Genomic DNA, 25,897 nt, shown 5'->3' on the forward strand with positions numbered 1-25,897 from the left:
TTTGTTTCCCCCCCGATTGTGTGTATTTCGACCGGGTGATTTCGCGAATGTTTGACAGTTGCTTTGGAGGATTTGAACGGTGCGCGTCGCAGTCAACACGCCGGATTTTCGTTGCCGTTTCCGTCTTTGTTTCCCCCCCGATTGTGTGTATTTCGACCGGGTGATTTCGCGAATGTTTGACAGTTGCTTTGGAGGATTTGAACGGTGCGCGTCGCGGTCATCACGCCGGATTTTCGTTGCCGTTTCCGATTGTGTGTGTTTTTCGGTCCGGGTGGTTTCGCGTTTTCGCATTTTATTCGGTTTTATCTTTCCACAGCCGGCTGTCTAAGATTGAATCATTTATGCTAAACTCAACACCAAATAACCGGGAATAATCTCATCCGCATCCTTCGACTGTTTGCCTTGAGAATGCATAATACATCACACCATTAAACAAAATTTATTGATTATTGGGTCGCATCATCATCCTCTATGTTGAATCCTGGCCATTACCCTTACCCATTAACAAAATCCCAAGTAGAAGTAGTTTTCCGGCACACGTGGGGGTGTGGATATCGTATAGAACCCGTCCTTGGTAGCAACCTGTGCTAACTAACATTCCCGTCCCAATCCCCCGAGATCTACAAACTGACATGGCGGGCGCCGTTGGTGGCCAATGACTGTTACCTATTTGCTTCAGATCTAGTTTTAATGATCTTGATGTTTTATCTTTTCAACGCATTCATACATGCTGTTGATAAGGGAAACACCATTAGATCGTTCAAGCGTATGGTCGGTTGTATTGATAGGATATTACGGTCCTGTTCAGCAACGGAGAAGGACAACCATGGGTGGTCTCTCATGCTCCATGCTCCATGCTCTTTAATATTGTTTTATTCAACATACAAAATACAGTTATAAAATACCATGCGCTTCCATCTTTAATCATCTCAGCTGCGCCTGAATGTTTACTCAATTAAAGTGAACGTAACTTGCACGCAAGTTTGCTCTCCGACGAAAAGCTTTCCCCACCTCTTCTCTTAGCTGCATATTTAGTTGGAATTTTGTGATTGAGAAAAAGTAGATACCGTCAACTGGGGCGAATCGGGACTACAGTCTAAATGGGGACAGCAGTTTTGAGTGCGCTTTTAAAAGCTTGAAATTTGGAAAACGATACACTATTTTTGTTGTTCTATGTCCAGAACTTATCAAACATATTCTTCAGTTAACACGGTTAGAACAGCTGTCCCGTTTCGCCCTAGATGACGGTACAATTTGAAATAATTTAGTTTCGAATCGCGATTTTATTGGCATCAAGAATTAGAGATTTTTGTATACAATAACAACATAAAAGTAATATAATATCGTTAATTGGCACAGAGTGATTGTTTTAGTCAATTTGTTTTTATTCTTTGTTCGCTTGTTTGCACAAATTGATTTTACCATTTTTTATTGCATAATTTCTTCCTCTCATATTGCATTTGTTAGGCACAACATTTTCACTTTTACTTATCAACCAAAAAACAAAACTTAATGGCACATCAATTCGTCGTCCTTGTTACACTCCAGGCGGGGGAAAGGTTCTGTGCAAAATGTGTTAACTTGCTCGTTCACTTGTGGTGTTAAAATTTGTCAGTAAGATTTCAAAATTTTCCGCAACCATTCTACATGATGCTGCAGGGCATGGCGCAGCACAGGGGCAAACAAACTGGCACCACTGCCGCGCCGGACTTGGACGTGGTTTTGGACTTGCTCTCCGCCTCGTACATGTACTTGCCGCTGGCCTTGGCGTATTCACCCTGGGGGGAGATAAACAATTATTAAACGTTGACCTCGCCGCCACTGAAGTCGTCGTCCACTCCTTACCTGTGCCCGCCAAGCTGCGGCTTCGCTCTCCTTTTTGGCGAACATTTCATGTCCCGGGGGATAGTAAACGGGCGGTCCGGCCACGTTCTTTGAGTTGGCAACCGGAACGACCTTGCTGTCCAGAGGTTCCTCGACCAGTTTGGCCGGTGGCGAGGGCTCGCGGTGCTTGCGTGGACCGTTTCCGTTGTGGTGATGGGTGTTGCTGGTGTTGTGCGTGTGGTGCTGCGTGATGTAGGTGACTTGGCCATTCTGGAAATTAGAAGTATATTTTTTAAATATTTTAAATTATTCAAACATAGCTAGTCCAAAGAGGATTTGCAGCAAAGCTAAGGTACTCTAGGCAAAAACTGTGAAAAAAAAGTTAAACAAAGGATTTTGGAAAAAGCATATTTTGTGCTTATAATATATAATTCCAACAATTCATTGCATTCAAGACTTGACTTTCCGAAGTCACGATCATCAGAAGTTTAGATTTTTTGAAGGATTCTTAGAAATTTTTAATATTATCTTTTTTTAAATCCTCACTTCTAACATCAAATTTGAGTTTTGTGATGATTCGAATGATCGGAATGAAATTTGTCTAAGGACTTTGGATAATTGTGTCTGGACTGTTTATTTTTTCATATATTTAAAAAAAAAATAGGAAAAAGCATTAAATAAAACACGTTTTTTGAGTTATTTGCTCAAAACAGTTATCAAAAAGTCATTTAAGAAATCTCGATTCATTTTCATCACAATAAGCTTTTCGACCTATTATCGTCACTTTTGCAGTTTGCCGCTACTCAAACATTTTCAGATACATCAACAAAGTAGAGTTGCTTACTAACTTTTATCTGAGAAATGTATTACTATGAAAAAGTAAAAAACACTTTATAAAAGCTGCAATTCATGTTCAAAGTTCTGATAAGCCGATAATAGAAATGGGCCAATTTCACACATGAAATTTGCAGAAAAAGTACAAATTGTACCTTGTTCTAAAGAAGATAAATTTTGTCATAATATGAAACCCATTTCATTTAGATTGGATTCGAGGAGTAACGAGAAATTGTTATTAAAATATGTTCACAAATTTTAAGATATTTTCGATATTTTGGACTATTCGACATAATGTGTTTTTTTTTGCTTCAAATTTGGGAGAAAACTCTCTTGGTTATTGCATAACCGAAAAATACATTCAATTTCACATACAATAACGCGTCTTTCGTGCCCTACCGTTTTTAAAGTTAAAATTAAACAATTGTGAAATTTTCTGTTCTTTAAAAAAATATCGAAATTTTATGGATTTGTATGGACTTTTTCATAGAGCTAAACTGCCCATGTTCGCATAAATGTCCCATATGCAAAAACAGTAAGCTGAGAAAAACGCATTTGAAGTTTGTCCCATACGTAAGGCTACGTGTTAAGTTTACGCGAAAAAAATGGGTTTCCTCCTGATTTCTAGAACAAAGTACTGGATGTTATAGGCTCTTTTGAAAAAGCGCACGATTTTGAACCAAACTGCATCAATAACTCAAAAGGGATGAAAATGCATATGGGACATTTATGCGATCAGGGGCAGTAAAACACTTTTTTTACACATATGTTAAATTTGACTAAATATAAAAGGTCAACATCATTTTAATAGAAAAGAGCAGAAAATCTCACAAAAGTTTTAATTGTTAACATCGTAAATCGAATCAACATAATCCAAGATAAAGTTATAGTTATAAAGTGATAACTAACTAGATATAACAAAAAAAAAAAAAGTATTTTTCACAAAATTTACGTTTTAAGCGTCTGTATCCCCAGGCAGTTGCGAACAACAAAATGGAGGTAATTTAAATAACAAGTCATGTTAAAATATTTGAATTTGTATTCAGAAATTCATGACTATCGGCAACTTAGGCAACTAAGGCAAGAAACTGTTATCAAACAGATCTTATGAGAAAATTCAAAATGCTCGAACAATGGCACATCTAAAATAATCCAATCATTGATTGCGTTATTTTTGTGATATTCTAACTTTAAGTAATCAGCAGTTATAACCAAATATGTTATAAGTTTTGAAATTTAACTCAAAACCTGAGGGAAATTTTGCCCAACTTTCCATAACCCAATTTACCCCCTCCGCTTGGTCTGCTCCTAGCTCCGGGCTAGCTGCTTTTCGGCCAACTGCTTCTGGGCCTCCAGGCCATCTGCTTCCAGGTCCAGGTTGTTGTTTACTCCTCGGCGTCCAACGATGGAATGATTTCCCAGGGTTGACGGAGCGGGGTTATATTGGCTTAGAATGGAGACGGATGTCCCGCCCCTTTGCGCCAGTTATCCCATTCCTACGTCATTCGCTTTTTGATGCACTGGTGGGAATGGGAAGTCGAAAAAGCAGCATTTTTGCCAACGATTTTCATTCCATCGTCATCGTTCGAACCGACAACATCGTAGCAGCAGCAGCAGCAGCAGCGGAAAAAAAATCAACGACTGGAGGAAATCAAGAGCGAGCTCCGAGAAGAAGAAACACGCCAGCGTGTGCGTGAATTTGCTGCCAAAATGACGTCGAAGGAGAAAAACAGGGCCTACTTGGATGGACGCTCGAGAAGATGGCCACAAGAATCAACTTCTGCTGCAATGCAACAAAATGGCGCTTTTCGAGGCCAACTAAAAATTCACGAAAGAGTTATTTCTTGAAATATTCCATTCCTTGCTTTTGGTGCCAATTTAAAGTATTTGACGATTGGCGTTTTATTTAATTGAAATATTTTCCCCCAACCCATTTCCATTTAAAAAAAACAGACGAAACGAAGTTGACTTTATAGCTGTCGGCCACCATTGCTAGTACCAACCACTAGTGTCTTCCTTTTAATCTACAAGGACTTCGCCGCCCTGGGCTCCTAAGTGTACTAGAGTATGGCACGGAGCGACGGCGCCGAATACCCATATTTACACAAAGGATTTTAGAGCGCCCGCCGCGGGATTCGAACCAGCAACCTCTGGATTGGGAGCCAGTGCGCGGTCCGATTGATCCACACGGGCGGGACAAAAAAAAACAGAACGAATATTAACAATCAAACGTCAAACGATCGCAGTTGGCCAACTTATGAGGTTGTGGCCAATACTGTCAAAATGGCCTTTTTCATAACCAGTATCGAAAAACATGAATTTTGATACCCATATTGTCCAAAATCGTACGGTTCGGTAAATGTCCTCCCGGGACAACCTCCCTGATGGCACCGGCCACTCCAGGTTGTGGCCAATACTGTCAAAATGGCCATTCTAATTACGAGTACTAAAAACCAAGAAGTTTGATACCCATATAGCCCAAAATGGTATGATTCGGTAAATGTCCTCCCATTATTTTTTATTTCGGTAAATATGGCTAGAAGTGTAGGGGAAGGTGGGGCAAGACGACCATATGGGGCAAGAGGAACAATCGCTAGTAAGGCCGTAATTTTTACAATTTTGATTATTTCCAGTATGAGGAATTGTTGCTAACAATGCAATTAGCTGATTCTACTACCACATAACCACCAAAACGACGTAAACGCCACGGGGCATAATATTGAATGAAGTTTTTTTCAAAACCTTTGTTTCCTTATAATATCTGGAAAGTACAAAATAAGGCTTAGGGTTCGTTTTAAGGCTCAATTTATCAAAATGATATTTTTCCTAGATCAGTAGTGTCCCTACCAGTGACTTGCACGTATTATAAAGTATGATTTATGTTTTGGTTATTTTTGTAGAGAGCTTTTAAAAAATCTTGTTTAGATGGGGCAAGTGTACCATATGGATTTTTAGTATGGAAAAAAATACGAATTGCTGCAGCAACATATTTTATTGTGAAAAAATACATAAAAGTTCTTAAAAACTGATAATCAATTGTTTAAAAAATTGTCCATACACGATATAATAATATCATGAAAATTTACTATTTATCATCTAAGTAATATTTTTTTTTCGTAAAAACGGTCAAATTTTTAGTAAAATATTATTTTTTAATCTAAGAATGAAAGAAACGTTTCAAATACATCCTAATCTAATGTATCTAAGTGATAATAGTTCAATTGTTAGTAAATTAGCATGTTGTTTCATGCATTGTTCCTCTTGCCCCAACGGGTTGTTCGTCTTGCCCCACTAGTTGAGTAGAACGTACGAAAAATCAAAAATTTTAAAATCAATTTTTTACATAAAAAACTGAATTTTTTAAAACTTGTTCTATCAAAGTCTCAGTCAAGACCTAGAATAAGATGATTCTAATGAATCCGACAGATTTTTTAACGTTTTTAATGGGTTATAAAGCGCATTTCCTTAGCTTGTTACACTTGCCCCACTTTCCCCTACATGTTTGACCAACATGGACATGGACATTATTTTGGTCATAAAATATTGTATTTAAACTAAAACTTTGTCAGAATAGTTTTCCAGACTGAATCATTTGAAAATTACAAAAAAATTGACGCTTTGCCTTGTCTTTGACTTGAAAACGGTGCACCTTATCAAAAATGAATAATATAAAAATTATTCCTTATTGTTAATTCGATTTTGCACCAAAAATGATTAAAAAAAGTTTCACAATATTATCGATATTTTAAACTACCGTTTAAAAAAAACGTATCTTCATTATCAGATTTTGACACCATTATGAACTCTAGCGAAGTTGCATTTTTTTGTCTTAAACATAGAAATGCAAACTTATACAAACTAGAAGAATTGTGTTTTATTTTTGTCTGTACAGTCCAGGGATTATCATTGGAGTATCTTGAGATTTTTTTTTAGTTTTTGATTTTTAGTGATAAGACTCATAAACCTGGATTTTTTCAGTGCTTCTATTTTTTTAAATTTGAAAATCTTATCAACTTTATTAGAATCAGATCCGAAAATCCCTTCTCAAGATAACATTTTTCGAATATTTAAATGCAAAATTTGTATATAATTGAAACACGCAACTTGGTACCCAAAAGAGTAATGATCATCGCTAAAATTTCCTAGCTGTTGCAGTTTTAGGCAACAAAGTAGTTTTTTCACCATTCTCTTAATTTTCCCGTTTCGAAACTTAACCAAATTTTTTCAAACGTAGGATCTTTGGTCCCAAGACCTTCAAAACAGTATTTTATGTTTTCATACGACTTTTTCAAATGATAAATCGGTTAAAATGGCGTAAAGTTATGATTTTTAACTAACCTTTTCAGGAATGATATGACCCAAAAATCAAAGTTTCCAAAACTGGCCTGTAATTTCCGTATGGTCATAAGAATAATTTTCACATTATTAACTTTTTTAAATTAATTTGATAGTAAAATCTTCCTTGATGAAATATCTTACAAATTGTAATAATTGTTAAAATGTTGTATCCGAGTCTGTAAAAAATGTTTAAATTCTTTTTTCAGTTTAAAAATTCAAAAGCATAACCTAGCCAAATCAACTTCGAAGGTCAAAATCTTTAGAAAAACCATTATTTGCAACGCTCTAGGCTCCACCTACCTCCCCAAGTGTGGCCATCAGATCCTCGACGCGCTTCGGCGGACTTCCGTCGACCTCGTTCTGCGGCACCATCCCGTCGGTCGGGAACGGCTGCAGCAGCGGTTCCCGTTCCTCCGGCGGCGGATACAGGTTCCGGGTCGCGTTCGTGGTGGTCGAGCTGTACTTGTACGTGACGGTCGTGGGCGGTGCCGGCATCTGTTGCGGTTCCCGGGGGTAGGTGCCGTGACGGGAATCGGGGTAGTCCACGATTGGGACCGGTGAGCCGTATCGGTTTGTGGTGTTGTTGTTGCTGGTGCGCTCCTCGCGGTAGATGTACGTGTTGGGTCCTGGTGGTGGTGGTTCGATGGCTTGGAAGTTGGTTGCTGGGTGGGTCGGATGTTCCGGATAGTAGTTTGTGGTTGAGTGCTTGGTGTCTTTCTTGTAGTAGATTGACTTGGCCGTGTTTGGGGGTAGTTGGTGGTCCAGGATGGTTGGTACCGGGTACTCTTGGACGTTGTTCGACGTGTTGATGGTTTCGTTCTTGACCAGGATGGTCTTATGGCTTGGGTTGACATGCTGGGTAGGTGAAAGGTCACGTTCGGGGTAGGCAATCGGCAGCGTGTTGGATGTTTGGTGAAGAGATTCGTTCCGGTAGGAGAGGGACTGGTTCAGCTCGCTGTCTGGTGGGAGTTCGTACGTGTAGGTTCTCACCGTGGTCGTCACCTTTGTATTCGGACGAGGTAAAATATTATCTGAAAGCTGAATATTGGCCAGTGCCTTAGCTGCTGGGGCCGAATCAACAGAAACCGTCTCATTGTAGTGGACATTTCGAGGGACCAGTTCCGAATTCGGGGAAACCGTGCGCGTTTCGGTGTAATACTGTTCGGACCGGACTGGGGTGACCGTCCGGGAGCGGTTGTTGATACCGCCGTAGATGTTCGTGGAGCTGGAGTTGACCGTAGTGGAGGCGTTCTCGTATGAAGGGCTTCGCTGTCGCGAGCGGGACTGACGGATCTCGTAACTGCCTGGGGAATCGAACACGAGTTCACGCGACACGGGATGTTTGTTGGCACCGCCGGCCGATGAGTATGTTGTGGTGGTTTTGATGATTTTGGTGCCGGGTTCGCTGGAAGGGTATTGATAAGGTTAAAACCCAGTTGGAATTTATCTGTAGATAACAAGCTTACATCAATCCGGAGTCAATTCCACTGCGGTTGAGGCTGCGTTGGCCTGAAAATAAAAATGTGTTGCATAAAAATTTGCGTCTTCCCTTCGACTTCAAACTTTTGCATGAATCATCCACCTGTAGACGCGATTTGTCTGATATCTAGCGTCGGAAAACTCATCGTTTTTTTCTTTTTGCCTCAGTCATTTTCAGCCAAGTTTTCACCAACACGCTCTCACACCGGCTGGTTTAGACGGTCTAAATTTAGAACCTCGACTTGACATTGGACCACTTTCTGGTGCTGTTGGGGGCAATCCCCGGTGAGCACGCGTCTCGCCTCAACGCAATGATTAATCATCCGAAATTTTGGCCACCTTCTCTTCTTTTTTTGAAGATCATGCAGTTGTTGTTCGTTTTATGCTCGAGAGTTTTTCACCATGATTTTTTTGTAAACATAATTCTTGTTACATACTAAAGTGACTCACTTCGATCCAGCGACGAGTCCCGTTCCCGCTCCAGATCGTTGAGCAGCGTGTCCAGTTGATTAATGTTCCGCTGGTAGACCTCGCTGACCCCCTCCGAAGGGCCGGCGCCGCCGCCACCACCACCACCGGAGCTACTGCTCTTGTACTCGTACTTGGCCGTTTTGTACACCTTGCTGCTGTTCTGCTGCTTTTGTTCAAGTCGGGTCCAATTTCGTCCGGGGAGTTCCGGTTGGAGTTGGTCAGCATGCAGATGTTCACCGTGGGTGGCGCGCAGGGTGGTTTCGTTCCAGCAAGTCATCAAACGCGCAGTAATGACAGGGTGAAAATGAGAAGGGAGAACATAATTAGAGTTGGGTGGGAAATTAAAGGGAATTGAATATAAGATGATGAGAAATTTAATTAACTTTTAAAAGCTTCTTCATAATCTACTGCCATCAGTTCAGTTCCTAAAATTTCGTCAATTTTGACAATTTTGTCAATTTTGTAAATTTTGTAAATTTTGTAAATTTTGTAAATTTTGTAAATTTTGTAAATTTTGTAAATTTTGTAAATTTTGTAAATTTTGTACAATTTTGTCAATTTTGTAAATTTTGTAAATTTTGTAAATTTTGTAAATTTTGTAAATTTTGTAAATTTTGTAAATGTTGTAAATTTTGTAAATTTTGTAAATTTTGTAAATTTTGTAAATTTTGTAAATTTTGTAAATTTTGTAAATTTTGTAAATTTTGTAAATTTTGTAAATTTTGTAAATTTTGTAAATTTTGTAAATTTTGTAAATTTTGTAAATTTTGTAAATTTTGTAAATTTTGTAAATTTTGTAAATTTTGTAAATTTTGTAAATTTTGTAAATTTTGTAAATTTTGTAAATTTTGTAAATTTTGTAAATTTTGTAAATTTTGTAAATTTTGTAAATTTTGTAAATTTTGTAAATTTTGTAAATTTTGTAAATTTTGTAAACTTTGTCAACATTGTCAACTTTGTCAACTTTGTCAACTTTGTCAACTTTGTCAACTTTGTCAACTTTGTCAACTTTGTCAACTTTGTCAACTTTGTCAACTTTGCAACTTTGTCAACTTTGTCAACTCTGTCAACTTTGTCAATTTCGTAAATTTTATCAATTTTGTCAATTTTGTCAATTTTGTCAATTTTGTCAATTTTGTCAATTTTGTCAATTTTGTCAATTTTGTCAATTTTGTCAATTTTGTCAATTTTGTCATTTTTGTCAATTTTGTCAATTTTGTCAATTTTGTCAATTTTGTCAATTTTGTCAATTTTGTCAATTTTGTCAATTTTGTCAATTTAGTCAATTTAGTCAATTTAGTCAATTTAGTCAATTTAGTCAATTTAGTCAATTTTGTCAATTTTGTCAATTTTGTCAATTTTGTCAATTTTGTCAATTTTGTCAATTTTGTCAATTTTGTCAATTTTGTCAATTTTGTCAATTTTGTCAATTTTGTCAATTTTGTCAATTTTGTCAATTTTGTCATTTTTGTCATTTTTGTCAATTTTGTCAATTTTGTCAATTTTGTCAATTTTGTCAATTTTGTCAATTTTGTCAATTTTGTCAATTTTGTCAATTTTGTCAATTTTGTCAATTTTGTCAATTTTGTCAATTTTGTCAATTTTGTCAATTTTGTCAATTTTGTCAATTTTGTCAATTTTGTCAATTTTGTCAATTTTGTCAATTTTGTCAATTTTGTCAATTTTGTCAATTTTGTCAATTTTGTCAATTTTGTCAATTTTGTCAATTTTGTCAATTTTGTCAATTTTGTCAATTTTGTCAATTTTGTCAATTTTGTCAATTTTGTCAATTTTGTCAATTTTGTCAATTTTGTCAATTTTGTCAATTTTGTCAATTTTGTCAATTTTGTCAATTTTGTCAATTTTGTCAATTTTGTCAATTTTGTCAATTTTGTCAATTTTGTCAATTTTGTCATTTTTGTCATTTTGTCAATTTTGTCAATTTTGTCAATTTTGTCAATTTTGTCAATTTTGTCAATTTTGTCAATTTTGTCAATTTTGTCAATTTTGTCAATTTTGTCAATTTTGTCAATTTTGTCAATTTTGTCAATTTTGTCAATTTTGTCAATTTTGTCAATTTTGTCAATTTTGTCAATTTTGTCAATTTTGTCAATTTTGTCAATTTTGTCAATTTTGTCAATTTTGTCAATTTTGTCAATTTTGTCAATTTTGTCAATTTTGTCAATTTTGTCAATTTTGTCAATTTTGTCAATTTTGTCAATTTTGTCAATTTTGTCAATTTTGTCAATTTTGTCAATTTTGTCAATTTTGTCAATTTTGTCAATTTTGTCAATTTTGTCAATTTTGTCAATTTTGTCAATTTTGTCAATTTTGTCATTTTTGTCATTTTTGTCAATTTTGTCAATTTTGTCAATTTTGTCAATTTTGTCAATTTTGTCAATTTTGTCAATTTTGTCAATTTTGTCAATTTTGTCAATTTTGTCAATTTTGTCAATTTTGTCAATTTTGTCAATTTTGTCAATTTTGTCAATTTTGTCAATTTTGTCAATTTTGTCAATTTTGTCAATTTTGTCAATTTTGTCAATTTTGTCAATTTTGTCAATTTTGTCAATTTTGTCAATTTTGTCAATTTTGTCAATTTTGTCAATTTTGTCAATTTTGTCAATTTTGTCAATTTTGTCAATTTTGTCATTTTTGTCATTTTTGTCAATTTTGTCAATTTTGTCAATTTTGTCAATTTTGTCAATTTTGTCAATTTTGTCAATTTTGTCAATTTTGTCAATTTTGTCAATTTTGTCAATTTTGTCAATTTTGTCAATTTTGTCAATTTTGTCAATTTTGTCAATTTTGTCAATTTTGTCAATTTTGTCAATTTTGTCAATTTTGTCAATTTTGTCAATTTTGTCAATTTTGTCAATTTTGTCAATTTTGTCATTTTTGTCATTTTTGTCAATTTTGTCAATTTTGTCAATTTTGTCAATTTTGTCAATTTTGTCAATTTTGTCAATTTTGTCAATTTTGTCAATTTTGTCAATTTTGTCAATTTTGTAAATTTTGTAAATTTTGTAAATTTTGTAAATTTTGTAAATTTTGTAAATTTTGACAATTTTGTCAATTTTGTAAATTTTGTAAATTTTGTAAATTTTGTAAATTTTGTAAATTTTGTAAATTTTGTAAATTTTGTAAATGTTGTAAATTTTGTAAATTTTGTAAATTTTGTAAATTTTGTAAATTTTGTAAATTTTGTAAATTTTGTAAATTTTGTAAATTTTGTAAATTTTGTAAATTTTGTAAATTTTGTAAATTTTGTAAATTTTGTAAATTTTGTAAATTTTGTAAATTTTGTAAATTTTGTAAATTTTGTAAATTTTGTAAATTTTGTAAATTTTGTAAATTTTGTAAATTTTGTAAATTTTGTAAATTTTGTAAATTTTGTAAATTTTGTAAATTTTGTAAATTTTGTAAATTTTGTAAATTTTGTAAATTTTGTAAACTTTGTCAACATTGTCAACTTTGTCAACTTTGTCAACTTTGTCAACTTTGTCAACTTTGTCAACTTTGTCAACTTTGTCAACTTTGTCAACTTTGTCAACTTTGCAACTTTGTCAACTTTGTCAACTCTGTCAACTTTGTCAATTTCGTAAATTTTATCAATTTTGTCAATTTTGTCAATTTTGTCAATTTTGTCAATTTTGTCAATTTTGTCAATTTTGTCAATTTTGTCAATTTTGTCAATTTTGTCATTTTTGTCAATTTAGTCAATTTAGTCAATTTAGTCAATTTAGTCAATTTTGTCAATTTTGTCAATTTTGTCAATTTTGTCAATTTTGTCAATTTTGTCAATTTTGTCAATTTTGTCAATTTTGTCAATTTTGTCAATTTTGTCAATTTTGTCAATTTTGTCAATTTTGTCAATTTTGTCATTTTTGTCATTTTTGTCAATTTTGTCAATTTTGTCAATTTTGTCAATTTTGTCAATTTTGTCAATTTTGTCAATTTTGTCAATTTTGTCAATTTTGTCAATTTTGTCAATTTTGTCAATTTTGTCAATTTTGTCAATTTTGTCAATTTTGTCAATTTTGTCAATTTTGTCAATTTTGTCAATTTTGTCAATTTTGTCAATTTTGTCAATTTTGTCAATTTAGTCAATTTTGTCAATTTTGTCAATTTTGTCAATTTTGTCAATTTTGTCAATTTTGTCAATTTTGTCAATTTTGTCAATTTTGTCAATTTTGTCAATTTTGTCAATTTTGTCAATTTTGTCAATTTTGTCAATTTTGTCAATTTTGTCAATTTTGTCAATTTTGTCAATTTTGTCAATTTTGTCAATTTTGTCAATTTTGTCAATTTTGTCAATTTTGTCATTTTTGTCAATTTTGTCAATTTTGTCAATTTTGTCAATTTTGTCAATTTTGTAAATTTTGTCAATTTTGTCAATTTTGTCAATTTTGTCAATTTTGTCAATTTTGTCAATTTTGTCAATTTTGTCAATTTTGTCAATTTTGTCAATTTTGTCAATTTTGTCAATTTTGTCAATTTTGTCAATTTTGTCATTTTTGTCATTTTTGTCAATTTTGTCAATTTTGTCAATTTTGTCAATTTTGTCAATTTTGTCAATTTTGTCAATTTTGTCAATTTTGTCAATTTTGTCAATTTTGTCAATTTTGTAAATTTTGTCAATTTTGTCAATTTTGTCAATTTTGTCAATTTTGTCAATTTTGTCAATTTTGTCAATTTTGTCAATTTTGTCAATTTTGTCAATTTTGTCAATTTTGTCAATTTTGTCAATTTTGTCAATTTTGTCAATTTTGTCAATTTTGTCAATTTTGTCAATTTTGTCAATTTTGTCAATTTTGTCAATTTTGTCAATTTTGTCAATTTTGTCAATTTTGTCAATTTTGTCAATTTTGTCAATTTTGTCAATTTTGTCAATTTTGTCAATTTTGTCAATTTTGTCAATTTTGTCAATTTTGTCAATTTTGTCAATTTTGTCAATTTTGTCAATTTTGTCAATTTTGTCAATTTTGTCAATTTTGTCAATTTTGTCAATTTTGTCAATTTTGTCAATTTTGTCAATTTTGTCAATTTTGTCAATTTTGTCAATTTTGTCAATTTTGTCAATTTTGTCAATTTTGTAAAAATTTGTCAGTTTTGTCAATTTAGTTTTTAGTAGAATTATTTAAATAGTCCTGAATGGGGACAAGAATCGTTGGAAAACAGACTTTTGCGGTTAAATCCCTGTTTAATATCAACAAAGTCATGTCCAATGTGAAAATAGACAAAAAACATTAAGCTTACCGTTTGCAGGTTCGGGCTGAGGGACCGCTCCCGGGCCACCGTGGTGACATTGGCCGGCTGGAGGTACTGCACTTCACGGGTCGACGAGTACGTTCCGCCACCCCCGTGGTGGATGGGTTGGCCTAATGAGCTGCCGGGACGGGACACGCTGGCCTGGAGATCCTCCAGCAGGTTATCTGCAACAGATGGGGGGAACATTTTTGAATTGAGTTTTTTTGTTACTAAATGAGAGTTGTGGGCTGCTGCTTTTTGGGGCGGAAAATTGCAAGTTGGCCAGGAACTGTGCAAACTGTTCCGGCCTTGCATCCATTCATTCAGTGTTTTCAGGAAAAAAGAATCGAGGGGAAAAAACAGAACAAAAAAACCAGGAAGGAGTAAATGAGAAACGATCTGTTTTTCCACCCCACGCCCTACTCGCCATCATAAAGAAGATGAGAAGTTGAGGACGCCCCCGGGAGGGGAAAGGGAAATTTTGCCCCCGGAATGAGTCGTAATGCCCCGGTAAACTCGAACAATCCAACCCATTCATGGTGGTTGTGGAGGAGAGTGGTTCTGTACTGAATGGATTCTTTCATGCTTTCTCTCTGCTGCTGTTCGACAAGAAAGTCCCTTCATAGTTAATGAAAATGAAAGCATGTCCGATGATTGCCTGACGGATGATGGTTTTGTGTATGGAGATGGTGAGTTATGATTTAGATAGGTGATGGACGTGTAGGTGGTTGGTACAGTTTCCTTGTTGAATTGTCAGGTTTCTTGAAATGGAAATACTCTTCTTATTTTTACAATTTAAAAGGTCAATTTTAAGTTTTGTTTGGATTAAATTTGAGGTTTAGTTTTTTTAAATTATTATTTCATATTTTGACTACAGAAGCACTGAAAAAAGTTATATTATAACAATGATACAAAACTATCAGATTTGATTAATCTGTGCCACATTGTTGACAAAAATATGATGTTTAAGAAAAAAAATACTCAAAATTTGTGTTGAATGTAATATTTTTTTCCATTCTCTTGTAAAACTATTTACTTTTGTTGACATTTTCGAAAGACGGAACAGCCTTTTTCCTCTGCCAAAAATAACAGAATCAAAAGGAAATAGTTTTTGATATAAGGACTGAAAAGTTATACTTTTGAAAACTGAAATGGGCACGAAAGATTTTTTTGAGAGAATAATGAAATTCATGGAGATTTGACAAAGAGTATTTCTCTTCGCTCTGGATTTACATTTCTTTTGAATATCTTCAAATCTTGAAATTTTCAGTTCTTCAAGTCTTCTAATATTTAAAACTCCAAATTTTCAAATCATCAAATCTTCTAATCATCAAACCCAAATATCAACATTTTCAAATATTTAAATTTTTAGATTTTTAAATCTTTTAATCCTAAAATCTTAAAATCTTCAAATCTTCAAATCTTCAAATCTTCAAATCTTCAAATCTTCAAATCTTTAAATCTTTAAGTCTTTAAATTTTTAGATTTTTAAATCTTTTAATCTTTAAATCTTTAAATCTTCAAATCTTCAAATCTTCAAATCTTCAAATCTTCAAATCTTCAAATCTTCAAATCTTCAAATCTTCAAATCTTCAAATCTTTAAATCTTCAAATCTTTAAATCATTAATCTTTAAATCTTCAAATCTTTATGTCTTTAAATTTTTAGATTTTTAAATCTTTGAATCTTTAAATCTTCAAATCTTCAAATCTTCAAATCTTCAAATCTTCAAATCTTCAAATCTTCAAATCTTCAAATCTTCAAATCTTCAAATCTTCAAATCTTCAAATCTTCAAATCTTCAAATCTTCAAATCTTCAAATCTTCAAATCTTCAAATCTTCAAATCTTCAAATCTTCAAATCTTCAAATCTTCAAATCTTCAAATCTTCAAATCTTCAAATCTTCAAATCTTCAAATCTTCAAATCTTCAAATCTTCAAATCTTTAAATCTTCAAATCTTCAAATCTTCAAATCTTCAAATCTTCAAATCTTCAAATCTTCAAATCTTCAAATCTTCAAATCTTCAAATCTTCAAATCTTCAAATCTTCAAAACTTCAAATCTTCAAATCTTTAAATCTTCAAATCTTCAAAACTTCAAATCTTCAAATCTTCAAATCTTCAAATCATCAAATCTTCAAATCTTCAAATCTTCAAATCTTCAAATCTTCAAATCTTCAAATCTTCAAATCTTCAAATCTTCAAATCTTCAAATCTTCAAATCTTCAAATCTTCAAATCTTCAAATCTTCAAATCTTCAAATCTTCAAATCTTCAAATCTTCAAATCTTCAAATCTTCAAATCTTCAAATCTTCAAATCTTCAAATCTTCAAATCTTCAAAACTTCAAATCTTCAAATCTTCAAATCTTCAAATCTTCAAATCTTCAAATCTTCAAATCTTCAAATCTTCAAATCTTCAAATCTTCAAATCTTCAAATCTTCAAATCTTCAAATCTTCAAATCTTCAAATCTTCAAATCTTCAAATCTTCAAATCTTCAAATCTTCAAATCTTCAAATCTTCAAATCTTCAAATCTTCAAATCTTCAAATCTTCAAATCTTCAAATCTTCAAATCTTTAAATCTTCAAATCTTCAAAACTTCAAATCTTCAAATCTTCAAATCTTCAAATCATCAAATCTTCAAATCTTCAAATCTTCAAATCTTCAAATCTTCAAATCTTCAAATCTTCAAATCTTCAAATCTTCAAATCTTCAAATCTTTAAATCTTCAAATCTTCAAAACTTCAAATCTTCAAATCTTCAAATCTTCAAATCTTCAAATCTTCAAATCTTCAAATCTTTAAATCTTTAAATCTTTAAATCTTTAAATCTTTAAATCTTTAAATCTTTAAATCTTTATATCTTTAAATCTTTAAATCTTTAAATCTTTAAATCTTTAAATCTTTAAATCTTTAAATCTTTAAATCTTTAAATCTTTAAATCTTTAAATCTTTAAATCTTTAAATCTTTAAATCTTTAAATCTTTAAATCTTTAAATCTTTAAATCTTTAAATCTTTAAATCTTTAAATCTTTAAATCTTTAAATCTTTAAATCTTTAAATCTTTAAATCTTTAAATCTTTAAATCTTTAAATCTTTAAATCTTGAAATCTTCAAATCTTCGAATCTTATTTTTTTCAACCTTTAAAATTTTCAAATCTTAAAACAAATCAAATCAAAAACCATTGGGTTAGTAAATCTTCATAAATTCATAATTCTCGTAAAAATTTACCCATCTTTTCTAAAACACCAACAATTAATATTTCTGGGAAATGGTTCATTCAGGAATATGGGTCAGACTGGAGAATGGGATTCTGGAAATGGAATTCTGGAGAATGGGATAGAACCTTTCCTTTTATTTTGGAATGACCTGACAAATCGAAGGGCAAACAATACAGAAAATATATAAACTTTATTGACACATTTTATTGTATTTTTTCATGCATTTCCCGCAGCAAATGTTAGAATTCAGATATTTTTTTTAAGTTTCTAGAATCTTAAGAAGTTTGAAATTGTTTTTTTTGTGTCATAAAAGTCTCAAATTTTGTAGGAATTTTTTTCCCACAAATTCAGAATATTTTGTCACTAAAATTACAAAAAAAATAATTATTATTTGTGTACAACTTTGAGGTAAGTTAAATCAAAATTTAAGTTGAACTTGATTTAACAAACACATATAGAGCAATTCCAGCTCAAATCAGGATTTTTTCTGGTACTTTTGTACCCGACCCTCTCCGATTTCAATGAAACTTTGTAGACATGTTATCCTAGGCCTATATAAGCCATTTTTGTCTATATGGAGCCAACAGTACTCGAAAATAACATTTGAGAAGGGAGTAAGGTATTTAAATATTTTTGTATTTTGTAATTTAAAAATTACTGTATCTCAAAGCCGTTGCGTCGTATCAAAAAGTGGTTAAAGACAAACTTGTAGGAAATTGGACGGGCTTTCTGAAAAAAAAAATACACTGAAACAAAAATACAGGTTTTTTTGATTTTTAAGTCTAAAACTTAAATTTAAAGGTGATGTCACGATTTTTTTCGTTCAAATTTTTTGAGGAAATAGCCTAAAATGTTACCAAAAGACTGACAAAAAATGCAGGATGGTATGTCTCTCCTAAAAAAATACAAAAATCATTTACTAAAACTGTTTTTTGAAAAGTGGTCTAAACGTCAAAATTTTTAAAAACCGGTAGTGGGAATCGATTCTCCAGACAATTTTACATAAAAGTCTCCATATTGACCATTGTCCTATGTCCAATCCTTGGGAAGATACAGCGGTTTTAAAAATAATAATGTTGAAAAAACGGGTTTTTTTTGTGGTTTTTGGCAATTTCTATATGACAGACATAGTTTTTCAGTCTCGTAAATATTTTTACCGGAAAGCTCGTCCAATTTTACATAAGTTTGCCTTTGACAGCTTTTTGATTAATATCGTGTTTATATTTACGTAAGCAAATTTACTATCCTGGTTTCTACCACACTGAAAAAAAATCTATAAAAAAAGCAATGTAATTAAGCTAATATCTGTAAGCCCTTACATCCAACTGAAAAAAAAATTACAAGATACAAAAATATTTAAATACCTTACTCCCTTCTCAAATGTTATTTTCGAGTACTGTTGGCTCCATATACACAAAAATGGCTTATAAAGGCCTAGGATAACATGTCTACAAAGTTTCATTGAAATTGGAGAAGGTCGGGTACAAATGTACCAGAAAAATTCCTGATTTGAGCTGGAATTGCTTTATAAACAAGCACAACTCTCACTAATTTGGGCTTTTAGTAATGCTTTTCAGTTAAACTTTTATCATTTTGTTTTAAAATTTTAACAAATTCAATTGAATTAAAATTTGGATTTATGAGTTTTAAAAGTTTTTTTTTCCATTTCCAATTCCTATTTCCAACGCAACGTTGACATTCTTTATTGTGATATCACATCAAATAATTTTTCTAGTTGTATTTGAAAAAAATCAGAATTTTAAACTTAATTTCGGAACGCAATTGTTATCAATTCGTTGAAATTGGAATGCTAAAGATTATAAGAAACACTTTTAAAAGAGCCATTCTTGAATAATTTACAGTTTCAAAACTACTTTTCAACACTCTTACCCAAATTGCTGTCAAACTGGTTCGCGTGTGTTCCCGGCGAGAGGGGCCGCGAGGGGCTCAGTGTACGGACCACGTTGTGATACTCTTCCCGCCGTTCTCGAGTGGTTGTCATGATTTCCGCCTGGTGGGGATCTGCAAATTAAACGCGAAAAAACAATAAAGGAAACAAGGTTAAAAATCTACACGAAAAACACGTTCACAATTGGGTAAACACCGCTTCGGGGGATCCTCGTGACAACGATTAAGTGGGTGGAGCTGAGTGGTTTGAATTTCTTCTGAATTTAAGATGAGACGAGACTGTGGTCAAAGTTTTGCCAACTCATGGTTTTAAGAACATACACATGGGGTCGTAAACTGATCCAAAACAGCAGGAAAGCGCAGCTATTCGATGATAATTTGAAATGTTTATTTGGATTTGTGTAACTGAAGAGTTGTTTTGCATGCTCGTGGGTGTTGAAAATCGGTTTTCTATGGGTTTGAAGAAAATTAGCAATTTTCAACTGTTTTTGCATGTCAATATTACAAAAGACAGCCTGTTTTTTCTTCAGAATTTTAATTAACGGAAATGATCTCTCCAACTTTACAATGCTAATGATCATTCATCAAGCGGAGAGTATTATAAATGATTATGGCTCGTAACGTGTGTGGATTGCTTGCCGCGTGTAGATCATCACTCTAATTGCCTACATGCTCCAGGCCAATCAATGAGATCATCTTGGACCGCGGTCAGACCCATTGACTGGTGGAGAAATGTAACAACATGGGACTCTTTTTTCCTGATCAACGTTTAATGATGATGACCTACATTTGTGATACTGTTTCTAAAGCAAAAACGAACGATTTTTTCAACGAAGAATTGAAATTTTAGTATAAATTTATTTAATTGTCAAACTAGTCAAAATATGTTAAAGTTTTAATCTTAGATCTGTTTCTGTACTCCGTCAACCAAACCCTTGTCACAGAACAAGTACAATGTTTCCTTAAAAGGCACCCAAGTTGGAAGTAAATCTCCCAAGTGACAACCTGAATCACCCTTTTATGTGATTCTCATCCGGTGACGCGACATCGCCGTAAAATCCCATAATCCGGCGTTTCAGCTGAATCCAACCGGAGTCAACTTCCGGACTTGACAGTGCAATCACCTCATGAATGCACAAGGTCAGACTGCACCACCATCAGCACTGACCAACTCTTCGGATGTGGCTTGTTAATCTTGAAGCTTTCGCGCAAACAAAGTATCAACGTTTCAAAGCTCACCATGCTGGCAGGTCCATGCGGCCGTTCAGTCGAATGGTGACGTTGACCGTGAGCCGATGTTGGATGGCCATATATAGCGAATCCCGCCGATTCCAAAGGCTTCGAGTCAGAGTCACTGTCAAGGTAACGGAACAAACATTGACCAAATACAATGCGGCGGCGGCGTGCTTCGACGTTGTTTTCGCACTTTTTTTGTAGTAGGTACCGTGATTAGGGGTGAATTTCGGAACTTAAGTATTTTGGACAAAGTTGGTTTTAAGATATAAATCAGGTTTAAAACTGTAATTTTTATAAGTATATTACTTCTTTAATGCTGCTTAAAAAATAGTGAATAGTGAGGCTCCAGAATATTCAAACTTCTTGACGATTATGATCTGATATCCAAAAAAAAAAAAAAAAAAAAAAAATATATATATATATATATATATATATATATATATATATATATATATATATATATATATATATATATATATATATATATATATATATATACAGCAATTCCCCACGAAAACAGCATGGAAAAAAACAAAAGTGCTCGGATCGGGCTCAAAATTTTTCTGGGGGTTCCCTGGCCGAAATAATTAGACCCGTATTTTTTTGTTTGGCCATTAGGGTGACCTACGCCGTGTTAGGGTGGTCTGAAAAATGACCATTTTCGTCGATTTTCGCAAAAACCACTTTTTTTGAAAAATCATAACTCCTTGCCATTTTAACCGATTTCAATTGTCTTATACGCAAATGAAAGGTGATAAGTTGGCCTTTCAAAGAAAAATAGTAAGAAGTTTCAAAAATCTAGCCTAACATATGAAAAGGGCGTATGAAACTTTAAAATGCCGTTTTGGCGGTGTCTGGACCAAAGAGCCTATGTCTGGAAATATTTTTATCGGATTCCCCGGACATTTTTACATAACATACTAAAAAATGGGAGGAGTTCATTAACAGGATTCCGAGATATGATTTTTTGAAAATAAAATCCGTGTTTTTTGACGCGCCGCGCGCAAAAACCGGAGAATGACGAAATTGGCAAAAAATCAACTTTTTTCACTAAAACTGCGATATCTTCAAAATTTCAGCGATGACCTCTACATGTCTGGGTATCAAAAGTTGCGTCTTTTAATTACAAAAATTTTGGTTAAAAGAAAAAAAAAAAAAAAAAAAGAACTGCTCATGTTTGAAAGAGTGAGAAAATTGACAACATTTGATATTTTAGTCACTTTTGACTATTTGTCCTTTCGACTTTAAGACATTTGACCTTTTGTCGCACATCCTTTTGGTCAGAATTTTAGTTGTGCAAGTTAGTAAGGTAACAAACCTTACCTTAAAGAATGATGGCTACAACCAGGGTTGTTAAAATATCAAAATATCAGCTCTCAGCAACTACAATTATCCCGCCTGAATAATCGTGCCTCAAATACAACTGAAACTCTCAGCGCCGAACATAGCCGAATACGTTTTCGTGTTTACCCACTCGCGATTGACATTTTCCTTTTCTCTCTCATTCCCGCTTCCACGTCATGCGTGGTCGGCTCCTAATCGCCATCTCGCGTTCTCACATTGCAGTTTTCGGAGAGATTGAGAGACTCAGCGGTGAGAACGCAGAGTCGAGGAAAAGAAAAGGAGTGATAGAGAGAGAACGCGAAACAAGAAGAGATCTCACAAGCTATGGTGACGGTCGCTATACTCTCGGATGTTTTTGGTGCAGAGGTAATCAATTGATAGCTTTTCTATCACTCATTTGCAACACTGGCTACAACTCATGTTTTTTACTTGGAAAATCTTTATCTCGGGAAAGGGTTTTCTGATCATTTAAAGTTGTTGGTTATGATGAAGATTGTTAGGAAAAATAGTTTAAATCAACTTTTTTCTACATAATGCGAAATTCCCCGTTTTTTTTTTGTTTGATGTTTTCGTGCGGTAAGGATGAAATTGTACAGTTCTTTATGGATTAGCCCTATTTTTCAAATCGTTCACATTTTGAATTCAAATCTCAATGTTAAAAAATTATCGTAGTATTTTTTTAAATTTTCTAACAATATATTTTAAGAATTTTAGAAATCAAACTACCATTTGAAGTGGGATAAATTGTTACATATTTGAAAACAAATTCTAATTTTAGACATTTCAAAATATGTTTAAAATAGTAAAAAATTAGCTCAATCTGAATGAATTGATTTATAATATTTTGAAATTTTTGATATTTTTAATATTTTGATTTTTACGATTCAAAGTCACGTCACTCCACAGTACTGCCAAAGCTCCTCTCGTGAAGCTTATATTTATTTTCCCGGTGACACACCAAGCCTCGGTTTGCTCTTCTCGGCACAACCCATCAACCACGTACGAATCGTCGAAAAGGTGGTCGACACAGCAAGCTGTTTCGTACGGGCTGTCCGGTTTGGAGATCAACGTACAGGTAAGAGCTGGAAACAAGGAAATGCTCACCGGTTTATCGTTCGCACTACTGACTGACTGATGTTTCGAACGCTACGGAAGATGCCTTTAAATGGCATTCAGCCACTGTTGGTGCTGGAATATAAATCGAATCTTTAACTGAACTGTTGGTGGCGGAGCACTTCTGCCAATTTGGCAGTCGACCAGCTTAAATCGGTCGTTAAGAATTCCAAAAACGAAAAGATGATAAATAAATTGGCGAAATGTGGGAGAAAATTGAGCACTATTGGGATTGATCGCGAGCACATGACGATAAATCAGTCAGATAACGATGGGTGCTTTATGATGGCGCGATGACTGGGGATGATTTGCATTTCTAGCGAGTTACACATGTTGAAGCTTGTATGAATTGAGGGAACATATTGCATTGAGTTGGTAGGTTATGTTGCAAAGGTTTTAAAATGTTAGGTACAACAGTTTTTCAGCGTCGTAGTTGCCAAATTACCCTACCAAACAACAAACCGAGACAAATTCGAAGGCAAACCCAGCTTTCAAGAAAAAGCGTGGGCATTTCTCGTTTATTACATGCCCTGGTCACCCGCTCACAGACTGTACTGTTGTATACTCTCGTGGATATAAATAACAGGAGGGCAAGGTGTTATGAAATCATCGGCTTGAATTAAATTAATCCCTCGCAGTTTACCTGCACTGTTGCGTGCACAACACACATGTGCGCCGGATCCAATCGGACGTGATTTATGGGTTGATGCATTTCTGTGTGAAAAAGGATTAAATTTCATGTTTGAGTAGACAGCAGCAGTTCTGATCTGCCCCTCGATCTGCCCTGTATCAAGTTCTTGAAGTGGTAAGATGTATAAACATCAATTCATCATTTCAAACCCTATTTGGAGTTCAAGTGAGGGCCATATGCGTGACCTACAGGCCTATTTCGGAGATCATCACTAGGCTTAGTGATTTTTCACGCTCAAAAATTGCAAATTTCACGGGGACCTCAATTTAAAAACACCAAATTTCACGCAAATTTCGTGGAACTTAAAAATTTTCAAATTAATTCTGTAAATCCTATGTTTAAATCACAGAAACTTTTTTTATGCTTCATGATATATAATTCTTCAATAAACTAAAAAAAAACACTAAATTTGAATGCGACACAAAAAAAATTCTCCCAATTTTCCAAAAAAAAATCCTCCTGGTTTATGGATGGGCTCCATATATATATTTTTTTATATATATACGTAGGGCACGCGTATTCTCATTTACTGAACTGCTCTTTTAATATTCGTCTAATAATGCTAAAATGTTTTCGCAAATTTGCTTCTGTTATATCTTTTTACATTTGAATGAATTTCATATCAAAGCAAGATTTAACAATCTTGTCCAGTCAAAATGAGTAAAATAAATTGAATTTTTTGCGACATTCAGCCCATTAAACATATTTTTGAAGAGTTTTAGCTCACTTTTCAAAAACTAAATTAAAATCAATTTGCAAAAATAATATAATTTTTAACAAAATCGAAATTTTTATTCTTAGTGATTTCTCACTTTCTCACACACACAAAAAAAGTAGTATTTTTTAACTTTCACGGGAATTATCCACCCAAATAAACAAATATCGTTAAAATTAAACAGGCCTAAAAAAAATAATTGATGTGTTTTTAAAATGTGATTCCAAAAATAAAAATACTCTTCATTTTATTTTGAATAAAACAAAGCTTGATTCTTTTAATTTCTTTCAAAACTATACCTTTCAAATAAAATAGCAGTAAAATTTTTAAAACGGCGAATGAAAATATTACTAAATTTAGTTAGTTTCCAAAAAAACATAAAAATCTGAGCATTTCTTCAAATGGTTTATATCAGCTTGACATACATATATACTCAAGCTTTTTAATGGAAAACTAAAAAAATTTACTTAAATAGTCTTTGTGGATGAAATATTTATTAAGTTGTTATTTAAAATAAATGATTTGAGAAAATTGATAAATTTCAAGAATTTCACGCCGTCCACGAAATCGTCAAAAATCACTAACCCTATATTAGTAATTAAACCAAGGTATTCACTCGCTCAATGCTACAGTAGTTCATAAGATTATTTTTATTCCTTTCGAGTTTGATAAATTATTTTGAGAAAAATCGTTACATTTTCACACAAACATAATATTTCACGGGATTTCGCGGAAAAAGCCAAATTTCGCGGATTTCACGCTGTCCGCGAAATCGTGAAATTTCACTAACCCTAATCATCACCGTCGAAAAAAGAATCGTGATCGCCAATAATGGGACAACCTCCCAACTAGGGTTAGACGTCTAATTATTTCAAAGTACCCCCCAAAAATGTCAAGTTCAATTTGCAAACCACCATTACACGCAATTTACCAATACTTTTCGCACCATATGGTCAATAAACTTCGGGGTGTCCAAATGCTAATTCAATTACGTCACCAATAATTGCATTTCCAAGCCCGTCGTTGGTCGGTGTGACATCATGGCCAATATGTATCCGTTCAACCTGTTATTTCTACGACCAAGAGCAGCGCGATCGCCCCCAGCTCTCGTGAGCAATAAAGGCAAGGAAACGGCGTGGGAGGATCTCGGAACTGAAGTTGCCTAGTTTGTGTCGGAAATGTCCCCGGGTAGGCTTGTAAGAGCGACTTGGGTGGTGCCATTGAACTGAGTTTCTTGCGAACTTTAAATGAGCTAATTTAGTCTTTCATAGAAACAGAAAAAAAAATCATGATCCATTTAGCTTGTTTTTAAAGATTTAAAATCAGTGTTAAATGTAAAAAGTATCATGTACCTAGTATCTTGAGAAGGTGATCGTTATCGGTCAATATTGAAATTTTTCGGTTAATTATTTTTTTGAATTTGAGAAAAAGAGTCTTTGCCTGTAAAGACTTTTAAAGTCAATAGATACATATG

At 33.4% G+C, this 25,897-nt stretch overlaps 1 protein-coding gene across 3 annotated transcripts in view; it reads right to left on the reverse strand.

The window, feature by feature from the left end:
* Positions 1 to 1,263: 1,263 nt before the first annotated feature.
* LOC6045464 overlaps positions 1,264 to 25,897 on the reverse strand; it is a 39,635-nt gene continuing 15,001 nt past the window's right edge. For all 3 annotated transcript variants that reach the window (XM_038263937.1, XM_038263936.1, XM_038263938.1), the window contains exons 3-9: positions 19,307 to 19,438; positions 14,206 to 14,381; positions 8,926 to 9,109; positions 8,463 to 8,505; positions 7,297 to 8,401; positions 1,846 to 2,094; positions 1,264 to 1,778 (exon numbers count right to left, since the gene is read on the reverse strand). In XM_038263937.1, coding sequence (XP_038119865.1) covers positions 1,644 to 1,778; positions 1,846 to 2,094; positions 7,297 to 8,401; positions 8,463 to 8,505; positions 8,926 to 9,109; positions 14,206 to 14,381; positions 19,307 to 19,418 — 2,004 coding nt within the window. In that variant the 5' untranslated portion in view covers positions 19,419 to 19,438 and the 3' untranslated portion in view covers positions 1,264 to 1,643. The remainder of the gene's footprint in view (positions 1,779 to 1,845; positions 2,095 to 7,296; positions 8,402 to 8,462; positions 8,506 to 8,925; positions 9,110 to 14,205; positions 14,382 to 19,306; positions 19,439 to 25,897) is intronic.

Source organism: Culex quinquefasciatus, chromosome 3 (assembly GCF_015732765.1).
Source record: "Culex quinquefasciatus strain JHB chromosome 3, VPISU_Cqui_1.0_pri_paternal, whole genome shotgun sequence".
NCBI classification, from domain to species: Eukaryota; Metazoa; Arthropoda; class Insecta; order Diptera; family Culicidae; genus Culex; species Culex quinquefasciatus.